The 10,502-nt window shown below is 56.8% G+C and overlaps 1 protein-coding gene across 1 annotated transcript; it reads left to right on the top strand.

The window, feature by feature from the left end:
- The first annotated feature begins 739 nt into the window (after positions 1 to 739).
- On the top strand, positions 740 to 10,483 carry CALR (calreticulin). Its single transcript, XM_073318927.1, has 9 exons — positions 740 to 1,019; positions 4,359 to 4,460; positions 5,065 to 5,268; positions 5,737 to 5,831; positions 5,941 to 6,150; positions 6,381 to 6,494; positions 7,551 to 7,694; positions 8,194 to 8,286; positions 9,081 to 10,483. Exons 1-9 carry the CDS (start codon positions 740 to 742, stop codon positions 9,279 to 9,281), a joined length of 1,443 nt encoding a protein of 480 aa, XP_073175028.1. The 3' UTR covers positions 9,282 to 10,483.
- The last annotated feature ends 19 nt before the right edge of the window (positions 10,484 to 10,502 follow it).

Below are 10,502 nucleotides of genomic sequence, written 5' to 3'. Positions count from 1 at the left end.
TTGTTTTATTGTTAGTTCTGGGAGGCAGCCGCACAACACCAAAGGAACAGCAGCGGGTTCCAATTTGCAGAGGATAAAGAATAATCCTCACAAATCCCTGACTTTCAGCTGAGGCCTCGGAGCGTTCGATAATGGTAGGCTGGTATCTTCACAGAGGGGGAAGTGGTGCCTAAGTGAGTTGACCAAAGCCCCAGGAAAAGTCAGTGGCAGAGCGGAGTAAAGACCCCAGGAGTGCTGGCTCCCAGCCCCCTGTGCTGACCACTGGACCCCCTGCCCCTCCCTAAGAGAGGCAGAGAGCCGGGATCCCAGCCTGTGGCCCCATCCTGCTACGCCTAGCACCTGCTTGCATCCTCGCGTAACATTACACCACGGCGCCTTGCTGTGTCACAGCACATGGCATCGCCAGCTCTCTTCCTCCTCCTCCCCCAGGCTGGGTTATTTTATCACCTCCCCCACTGGTGGTTATTAGGGGAGGGGGTGGGTTGCCCCCTGCAGTGACCCAGGGGGGTGCAGAGGAGAGGGAACCCAGCACAACCACCATGAGCTGGCCCTTTAAGAGAGGCCGAAAGCTCACGTGACCTGACAGGCGGCGGTGACATAGCCAGCGAGGGGAGGGGGCGTCTCCCCCGGAACGCGTGGTCGCTCCTGATTGGCCGAGCTCGGCAACCAATGGGAAGCGGCCATCTGGGACGCCAGCGTTCGGGGGCGCAGCCTCACTCGTCGGGCAGGCTGCCGGCCAATGGGAGCGCGCGTCGCTCGGGCTCGGGCCAATGGGGCGGCGGCGGGGGCCGGGCGCCTGGCCGGGCCGACTATAAGTGCGGCCGCCCCGGGCTGCGCGCCCGCAGTCAGTGTCTGGTGCCCCGCTGGGTTGTTGGCGTCTCGTGACGGGCCAGGCCGGCACCTCCCGGGGACAAGCGCGAGACCCACCGTGATGAGCCCGCTCCTGGCGCTCTGCGGCCTGCTGGGCCTGGTGGCGGCGGGGCCCGCCCAGTACTTCAGGGAGGAGTTCGGGGACGGAGGTGAGGGGGGGCGGGGTCCCCATGGGGTCAGGCCAGCCCTGCAGGAGATGGGGGGGGGAGTGAAGGGGGAGGTGATGGGGCGGGGTCCCCATGGGGTCAGGCCAGCCCTGCAGGAGATGGGGGGGGGAGTGAAGGGGGAGGTGATGGGGCGGGGTCCCCATGGGGTCAGGCCAGCCCTGCAGGAGATGGGGGGGGGAGTGAAGGGGGAGGTGATGGGGGGGGGTCCCCATGGGGTCAGGCCAGCCCTGCAGGAGATGGGGGGGGGAGTGAAGGGGGAGGTGATGGGGGGCGGGGTCCCCATGGGGTCAGGCCAGCCCTGCAGGAGATGGGGGGGGGGAGTGAAGGGGGAGGTGATGGGGGGGGTCCCCATGGGGTCAGGCCAGCCCTGCAGGAGATGGGGGGGGGGGGAGTGAAGGGGGAGGTGATGGGGGGGGTCCCCATGGGGTCAGGCCAGCCCTGCAGGAGATGGGGGGGGGAGTGAAGGGGGAGGTGATGGGGGGGGTCCCCATGGGGTCAGGCCAGCCCTGCAGGAGATGGGGGGGGGGAGTGAAGGGGGAGGTGATGGGGGGGGGGTCCCCATGGGGTCAGGCCAGCCCTGCAGGAGATGGGGGGGGGGAGTGAAGGGGGAGGTGATGGGGGGGGGTCCCCATGGGGTCAGGCCAGCCCTGCAGGAGATGGGGGGGGGAGTGAAGGGGGAGGTGATGGGGGGGGGGTCCCCATGGGGTCAGGCCAGCCCTGCAGGAGATGGGGGGGGGGAGTGAAGGGGGAGGTGATGGGGGGGGGGTCTCCATGGGGTCAGGCCAGCCCTGCAGGAGATGGGGGGGGGGGAGTGAAGGGGGAGGTGATGGGGGGTCCCCATGGGGTCAGGCCAGCCCTGTGGGGGGTGGGAGTGAAGGGGGGAGGTGATGGGAGGGTCCCCATGGGGTCAGGCCAGCCCTGTGGGGGGTGGGAGTGAAGGGGGGAGGTGATAGGAGGGTCCCCATGGGGTCAGGCCAGCCCTGTGGGGGGTGGGAGTGAAGGGGGAGGTGATGGGGTCCCGGGGGGGGGGGTCTCCATGGGGTCAGGCCAGCCCTGCAGGAGATGGGGGGGGGTGATGGGGGGGGTCTCCATGGGGTCAGACCAGCCCTGTGGGGGGTGGGAATGAAGGGGTAGGTGATGGGGGTCCCATGGGGGGGGGGTCTGTGGGGTCAGGCTAGCTCTGCAGGTGGAAGGGTTAGTCAGGGTTTACTAGTCTCTGGCCTGGGTGGGGTGCAGTAAAGGGGAGGCTCTGAAGGGCAGCTGTAATGGGGGGCTCCTTAGGGTGTGGGGATCTGTGGGAGGAGGGGTCAGCGTAGATCTGCTGGCGGGGTGCATTGGAGTGAAGGACATAAGGCTTTTCTGTAGCACTCACTATGCTGTCAGGCTCATGGGTGGGGCTGGGGGATGGTAGGGAGGATTAAATAGGGTACAGATCTATGGGGTTAGAGTTGGGGCGTCCTGGTTTTGTGAACATAGGGTGGTAGATGTAGGGACGATTAATGGTCTAGTGTCATAAATGGTCCCTGCAGAACCCAAGGGAACTCTGTGGGGAGGGGGACAGTCGTAATAGGATCGAGGCCATATAGAGCCATGGAATGAGCCCAGATCTCTCTGTGAGGAGGCAGGCCACACACAGTGGGGCAGAGAACCCTGTTGGGAGGCAGGCATTCTATTTCACCCACAAAAATACACCCTAAAATCCTGCTTTGGCTGGTCAGGACTCAGCAGGATTTGGGATTGTGGGTTGGGAGTAGTGAGCTAACCTGTGTCTGTCTCTTATTAGAGTATTTCATTTGCCCTGGGCTCTAGATAGCATTAGGATGTCAGTTTAAAGCCCTTTCTAAAGAGGCTTTGAAAATATTTGGGGGGTGGGGGAAATCTGCCCCCCCCAAAAAAAAAATCAGTGCATAGCAGTTCAGATTAAAAACTCACTTGCTAGCAGTTCCATAGCTGAAACTGTCAGAGCCTCTGAATATACAGTGTGAACACTGCCTGAAACCAGGGGCTTGGTGTCTTACCATGCTTCTTGGGTAAACTCAATCTGGAGAGGGCATATTTGCTGCCTATAGGGCTTATAGAGAGGAGGCGGGGAATGGGGGTGGCGGCTGGAGGCCTCTTTGGTTTCATAATCGCCTCCCTGTGCAGTCTAGACTGAATGGGCAGTGGGGAATCGATAATTATTGGGCCCTGTGGGGATGGTGTCTGTTCTGTAAGGACTAGGTCAAACATTTTGGGGTGTGTCTAAGCACATGCAGACTGTACAGCCCTACGGGGGGCTGTGCACGTTTAAAAGCCAAAATCTGCCCTAGTTGATGATGGATGGGTGCCAAGTTAAGGATGTAAGCAAATGGCTTACAACTCTGCTCCATCGATCTCAGAGCAGAGAGCTTGCAGTCCTCAGCTCAGTCCCACTGTGCCCATGTGGGTGGCTAAATGGAAACTGGTATAGATACAGTGTGCATCTGTGGGCGTGCAAGGCCTGGAGACTGGTGAGGCGGCTCATGGCATGCTATGCTGTGTTTCTCCTGTGCAGCTGTGACCGCATCAGTGAGTTCGGAAGCAGGTGTTGTAACTTGTCTGGAAAGCTGGTGACTCCTGCCTGAAGGGCTTATGGCTCTAAAGGCTCTGGCTGGGGCCCTTCAGACAAGGCCTTTGCTTCTGGTCCATGATGCAGCTTGCAGTACTAAGGGATGAGATGTGGCTGGCCCAGCCATTCTAGACTGATGTTGATCAAGGCACTAACAAGCAATGTAAGCTGCCAATGCAGGATTGACTGTTAAACAGCTGCCATATTCCACGCCAGTGGAGGCTGCATTTTAGCAGCAGGTGACTCAGTCCTTATGTGTTGCCTGTCCTTCTCTTCATGAAGTGCTGAGGCTCATGGGAGAGGAGAAATGCAAAATCCTGTTCCACACTTAATACTCTGCCACACATTTGCATGGTCAGCTTTCACTCTGCCTGCTGGATGAAGCAGGCCCATCATTGTACATGGGGAGGGGGCATGGTCTAGTGGCTGGAACAGAGGCACTGGGAGTCAGAACTCTGTGGGGGCTCAATATGACCTTGGGCAAGCCACTTCCTTTCTGCCTCAGTTCCCTGCCTGGTGAAAATGAGGCTCTTGCCCCTGGCTCCATGAGTGACTGAAACACCGGCCAGTGATTGGCTTCAAGAGCTCTTTTCTGGCCTGTGATGTCCTAGTGAGGTGGGGCCTTCCTCACATAATGACCAAGGGTGGGCTGGGATTGTACATTCCCTGTCCTGAGTGCGTGTGGTGATAGCGGGGGGCTGTTAAAATTTCATGCCTGTCTCTCTTCCCCACAGATGCCTGGACGAGCCGCTGGGTGGAGTCGAAGCACAAGTCGGACTATGGGAAGTTCAAACTCACAGCGGGCAAGTTCTATGGGGACGCAGAGAAGGATAAAGGTGAGAAATTGTGTGTCCCTGCTGCATTCTGCTCTGTGTCCCTCCCCACCCGCCCAGGATGCACTAGGGAGATTGGGGCCTTTTCTGTTAACCATCTTACCCATTGGCTCCCCTGGCAGGGTTACTATAAATCACCCAGCACATCTATAAATCAGTATGAGATCAGCCCAGTAGATCCTTCCCATCCCATTCTGGCTGTAATGGGTTAGCCCACTGGGTGTCACCTGGATTATGTGCTCTCTGGGACAGGGCTGCCTCTTAGCTGTCTGCACAGGTCCTTGCCACTACCAAAGTCCAGATAACAGCATACAGCATATGACAGCCACCAATACCTGCCCCCTTGGGAAGCTGACAACCCCCATAATGCACCTGTGAACATGGCTGGGGGGTAATCCCTTGCTGGTTGCCACCTCGTGCCCTGAAGCATTAGCCGTAAGATGACAAGCACAGGGGCTCGGCACGGTGCCTACATACAAGCTGCTGCAGAGCTGAGCTCGAACAGGCCTGTTGCCCAGATGTGCTGAGTTCTGAGGCCAACTACGGAGGGATCACGCTCCCCCTCCCTGCTGGCTCTTGACTGTGTGTTTTCCCCTTCCCTTGTCAGGCCTCCAGACAAGCCAGGATGCCCGTTTCTACGCCCTGTCTGCCCGCTTTGACCCCTTCAGCAACAAGGACAAGACCTTGGTGGTGCAGTTCACGGTGAAACACGAGCAGAATATTGACTGTGGTGGTGGTTATGTCAAGCTCTTCCCCTCGAGCCTGAGCCAGGAGGACATGCATGGGGACTCGGAGTACAACATCATGTTTGGTGAGTGCCTGTGGGGTGGGCTCTGCGTGGCCTCTGCTGGCCATGCACTAGCTGTATGGACCCAGACTGTGGTAGGGTCTCATGCGAAGCAGGGTGGGGCTTGCACAGTGTCTGGAGGGGAGCTCTCCAAACCCCTAGGAATGTGTGCGTGACTTACTAGGGGGTGCTCATTGGCCCAGCATGGCACTAGGGGCTGCTGGGGAGCTGTGTTCCCCCAGCACTGCCCCTCTGTCATTTCTGGTGGGTTCCCAGCAGGGGGGAGAGTCCAGTCTGAGCCCCATTCAGCCCATGTTCTCTCTACTGAGCCTGCCAACAAGGCCAGTGTGGGGATGTACGGGTGCTGAGGTAGTAGCTGGTCCTGTTGGGAGCTGAATTTGCCAGCTCTCCATGCTGGAACAAGGTGACTTTCAGCCCCTTCTGATGCAGGCTGGGTTTGCTCCTCTGAACTGTGGCTTGTTTCCAATCCAGGCCCTGACATCTGTGGCCCAGGCACCAAAAAAGTGCACGTGATCTTCAACTACAAAGGGAAGAACATCCTGATCAACAAAGACATCCGTTGCAAGGTGAGTCTCCTGGCTAGAGGCTCCTGCCCCTGTGACATGGGCCTGGAGTGGAATCTCCTTGGCTCTAAGCTGAGACTTCATCTAATCCCTGGCTCCTTCCCTTGGCCAGGATGACGAGTTCACGCACCTCTACACCCTCATTGTGCGGCCTGACAACACCTACGAGGTGAAGATTGACAACAACAAGGTGGAGTCGGGCAGCCTGGAAGAAGACTGGGACTTCTTGCCTCCCAAGAAGATCAAGGACCCTGAGGCCAAGAAACCAGAGGACTGGGACGATAGGGCCAAGATAGATGACCCCGAGGACTCTAAGCCAGAGGTGAGTTGGGGGCTGCAGATCTTGGGTAGGGGCAGCATATGGGGCTGGTCAGAGACTGGTACCGTAATGCTACATCATTTCCCCGGGCCAGGTGGTGGGGGATAACAGCTGTAGCTCTTGCTGTGTGTGGGGCTGGATGGGGCAATGGAGGGGAGGATATCCATCAGAGTGAGGAGTTGGTGGCGAATCTCTTCCTGACATCTGCCTGCTTCTGTTCCTCTGCCCCTCAGGACTGGGATAAGCCGGAGCACATTCCTGACCCTGATGCCAAGAAGCCGGAGGACTGGGATGAGGAGATGGACGGGGAGTGGGAGCCTCCAGTGATCCAGAATCCAGAGTACAAGGTAAGGCTGGCCCACAGGCTGGGTCTGGAGCAGTTGTGGGGGGATGGAGGGGGTCTAGAGTGTCTGATTGTAAACTTCCATGAATATCGTGGCCTTCTGTCAGTTGAGGAGCCGCAGCCCTGCTGCAGTCGGTGCTGACTATCTGTGTACCCGGGGGATGAGACCTGAGGCCTGATGCTTGCCAGTTATTGCCTTGGAGTGACAAATGCACCCAGTTAAGGTCTCCTGCCCTAGAGAAAGGCATGAACCCCTATAACACCTCTGTGCAGTGCCAGTGAGCATTCCCTTCTTGGTGCCACCTCCAGCCTTCTGCAAGGGGATAGGCTTGTGCCCTGGAGGGAGGAGATCAAGACCCTTGTAACTCCAAACTATTGTGGCAACGCTGCCCCAGTCTAATCATCTTCATGCTGAGCTGGTCATGGGTAAGGAGGGCCTTGGGGGGCCTTCTGAGGGCAGGCAGGGGAGCAGAGATTGAGCAGGAACGTTCCCTGGTTCTCAAGTTGGCATGTGACTGCTCAGTCATTGGTCCCCTCTGGCCTTGGAATCTTTGTGATCCTCTAGTCACGTCTGACCTCCTGCCTAATGCAGGCCAGAGAACTGGTATGAAATAATTCCTAGATCAGAGCTTCTGGGAAACCTCCCAGTCTTGATTTAAAAACTGCCAGCGATGGCAAATCCACCACAGCCCTTGGTTCAGGGTTCTAGCACGGCGTGGGGAGAAGGGAATAATCCATAGCATGCTAGCTCTGGGCTTCCTCTATGGCAGCCTCAGCCCAGTCCAGATGTCTCTGAAAGCAGCTGTAGGTGGAGCCCTTGTGTTCCAACTCCCCTTAATAAACTCTGGGCCTATGATCCTCAGGGTGGCACGTGCACCGAGGGAGGCAGCCTGTCCCGCTCCTACAGCTGCAATAGCTTCTGGCAGAGCTGGCATCCCCATGCCAGGCCCATTCCTTGATCTTTCTCCCCCCGTAAGACCAGCCGCTCGCCTGTTGGAGACCAGGTGTAATCCCTCTTCCCACTCGCTGGTTTCTCACATGCTGTTCTCCTGCTCCCTAGGGGGAGTGGAAACCCCGACAGATAGACAACCCTGACTACAAGGGGAAGTGGGTGCACCCTGAGATCGACAACCCAGACTACACCCCTGATCCCAGCCTGTACTCCTACGACAGCTTCGGCGTCATCGGCTTGGACCTGTGGCAGGTGCGCTCCTCCCAAGGGGGCTGGCTGGCTGGGAGCAGGACTTGTCTAGCTCTTGAACAGTAGCCTAGATCATGCCACCTTGCGCTGGGGTGGGAACTTGCCTTTAATGGGCTCTGCTTCAGACTGAGCCCCTGGGGCCTCAGCTGCACTAAAGTGCTGGGGCATCCAATCTAATGGAACATGGGCCTTGTGCCCGGCTGTGCTGCTGGCATCGCTGTCCCCTGTTGGCAGATACCTTAACTCGCCCTCAGGGACTCCTGGCTCCCTTATGTCTGAACGCTTCCCAAGCCAAAACAGATGCTTGTCTCTTGCCCAATCCTTGAGATTCAGCCTCAGCCCTGGCTGAGCAGCATTAAGTTTTCTTCTGGGCAGGACTTGACTCTTAACCCTTGTCTTGCTGGTTGACCCCCCACCTTTGCTTGGGGCGAGATGGGCAAAGTCACCGTGGGGGCATCTGGCTGCTCCCTGCTGCGCAGTCACTGGCTTGCTATCCTTTCAGGTGAAATCTGGCACCATCTTCGACAACTTCCTGATCACGGATGACGAGAAGTTCGCAGAGGAGTCAGGCAATGAGACCTGGGGGGCCACCAAGGTAATGACTGTCCCTGGGGAGTGCTCCTGCTCCCCCAGAAGAGATTTCCCCTGCTAGTAAATGTCGACCCAAAGGGAGGACGACATAAGGGGAGAGCCCATGTGCTGGCAGGCAGTGCAGTGACCAAGTCACCCCCTGAGGTCAGAGGAAGGACCTGCAGCTGTTCGGGGGGCTCCACGGGGAATCATAGTGCAGGGAAAGGCAGGCTGAATCAAGGGGGTTTATTGTTGCATTTCTTGTGCTAGGAGGGTGATGGGGCTGTTCAGCTGTAACAGGGCATAGAAACACCTTTGAAATAATCTGATATTGGGTGTGGGGGAGAAGGCCAGACAGTTCAGTAAATGTTCTGAAACCTAAACCCTCTAATGTAATCCATCCTCTCCGAGTGGAGCTATCAGGGGGCTATCAGGATGGGCCTATGGCTGAAGCAGGACTCCTGGGCACATCCCACCTGCTCTTGGCCTGGGTTTCCCTATCAGAAGTGAGGCAAAAGTTCTTGCCAAGGCATGAAGGTTTAAGGTGGTCTGAAACTGTTCGGAGGGTTGCGTAGAGTCTAGCCTGCTCGGTTCCTTGCATCTCTCCTTCCTTCAGGTACTCACTGGCCCCCTTGACTGGCCCAGCCCAATGGCAGTGTCTTTCTCCTTGTGCAGATGGGGAAACTGAGGCATGGGCTTGCTAAAGGCAGCCTGGTAGAGCAGGGAATTAGAATCTGGGGCCCAGGCTAGCACCCAAACCACTAGCACCATCTTCCCTCTCCCTTTCGGATAACTTGTCTTGCTGTCAATCTCTCCCAGGATGCTGAGAAGAAAATGAAGGAGCAGCAGGATGAGGAGCAGAGGAAGAAACAAGAGGAGGAGGACAAGAAGCGGAAAGAGGAGGAAGGGGACGATGAGCCCGAAGGGGACGATAATGAGGAAGAGGAGGAGGAGGATGACGATGAGCCAGAGAAGGAGGAAGAGGAGGAAACGGAGGCACCGCTGAAGGATGAGCTGTAAAAGGCCGTTCCCACAGCACCGCTCCTCCACTGAGCCTCGCCTTTGGCCCCCACCATGTGGCTCGCTTGGTTAAACCCAAATAAGGAGAGGGGGAGGGGATACAGTAATGTCTCTATGAGACTTGAACTTTTTTATTGGTGTTTTGTTTGTGGTTTGTTTTTTATTTCACATGCCCCCAATGATCCATTCATGTGAGTTCAGGTCTCGGCCCTGCAGTGGATGAATGTATGCTAAGGTTAACTGTAGAAACACAACCCTTGGTTCAGGCAGGAACAGCAGCATCAACCACTTTTTTTAATGGTGGCTGGTGTCTCTACTGGCTCCTGTCCTCCAGGTGCTCTGCAAAGGGATAGATAGGAAGCAGTGTACCACTACCTCTCCTTGCCCTCCTTCCAGTCACCTGCCCTGCTCCATCCCTCCTCACAGATGGAAGCAGTTTCCAACCCCTGCTCCCATGTCAGTGACCTGAGTGGGCAGGGATGGTAGGGTTGGCTTTTCCTCCATCCTAGCACTGCTTTGGTGAACCAAGGGGTTGAAATCTACTAGACTGCAGTATTAGGCCTCATTTTCCGCAGTTTGTTCTCACAGGAACTGTACAGCTGTCAAGAGAGCTCCAGCTTAAAATGAGTGGATTGATCCATTTCCTATGTTGCTGCAGCTGCTGCATTGTTTTTTTACAACTCAAGCAGCTGTCTTGGCCTCCGGTTCACTGACAGCTGGTGCGGAGGCCAGTCCAAACTAGATCCACTGTTAAACAGAACGTGCTTTCAACAGCTCAGACTAAGTGGGATGGGTAACTCTAAGTAACTTCCTCCCCTTTCTTTGGACTGTAAAGCAAACATCTGTAGTTCCTTGATTTTCTGTAACATGCCTGACACCTCTCAGGAATCCCCCCTGGAAATTGCATAGAGCTATTGTCTTGTAGCATGGGTGGAGGGGAAATGGGGCATGGGCTAGAATGAAGAGTGGTGTCTTGGTGAGGGAGGTCACAGAATGCTGGGGTGGGGGTGGGTGGCAGGAGAGAAGGGGGGTTGGTAGATGGTAAGGGAGTGGAATACTGAGTCCAAGCTTCTACCTACTCTCTGAAATGTATTGTGGGGGAGGAGTGAAATGCAGAGGTAGGGGTGCGGAGACTTCTCATGTTCACACTTGAATGTATGAATGATTGAAGAAAATTTCTATTAAATTAAATTTCATGTCTAGCCTGTGGCCTGGTTTCTA

This window comes from Lepidochelys kempii, chromosome 20, assembly GCF_965140265.1.
Source record: "Lepidochelys kempii isolate rLepKem1 chromosome 20, rLepKem1.hap2, whole genome shotgun sequence".
NCBI classification, from domain to species: domain Eukaryota; kingdom Metazoa; phylum Chordata; order Testudines; family Cheloniidae; genus Lepidochelys; species Lepidochelys kempii.
Note: the sequence above shows the minus strand (reverse complement) of the source record. Positions and strands in the feature narration are given on the sequence as shown.

Bases quoted from the DNA above. Each gene is read 5' to 3' on its own strand.
- CALR (XM_073318927.1), top strand. From the start codon at position 740: ATGGGAGCGCGCGTCGCTCGGGCTCGGGCCAATGGGGCGGCGGCGGGG. The intron at 6,151-6,380 runs GTGAGTTGGGGG...TCTGCCCCTCAG, and splicing joins CCGAGGACTCTAAGCCAGAG to GACTGGGATAAGCCGGAGCA. The intron at 7,695-8,193 runs GTGCGCTCCTCC...CTATCCTTTCAG, and splicing joins TCGGCTTGGACCTGTGGCAG to GTGAAATCTGGCACCATCTT.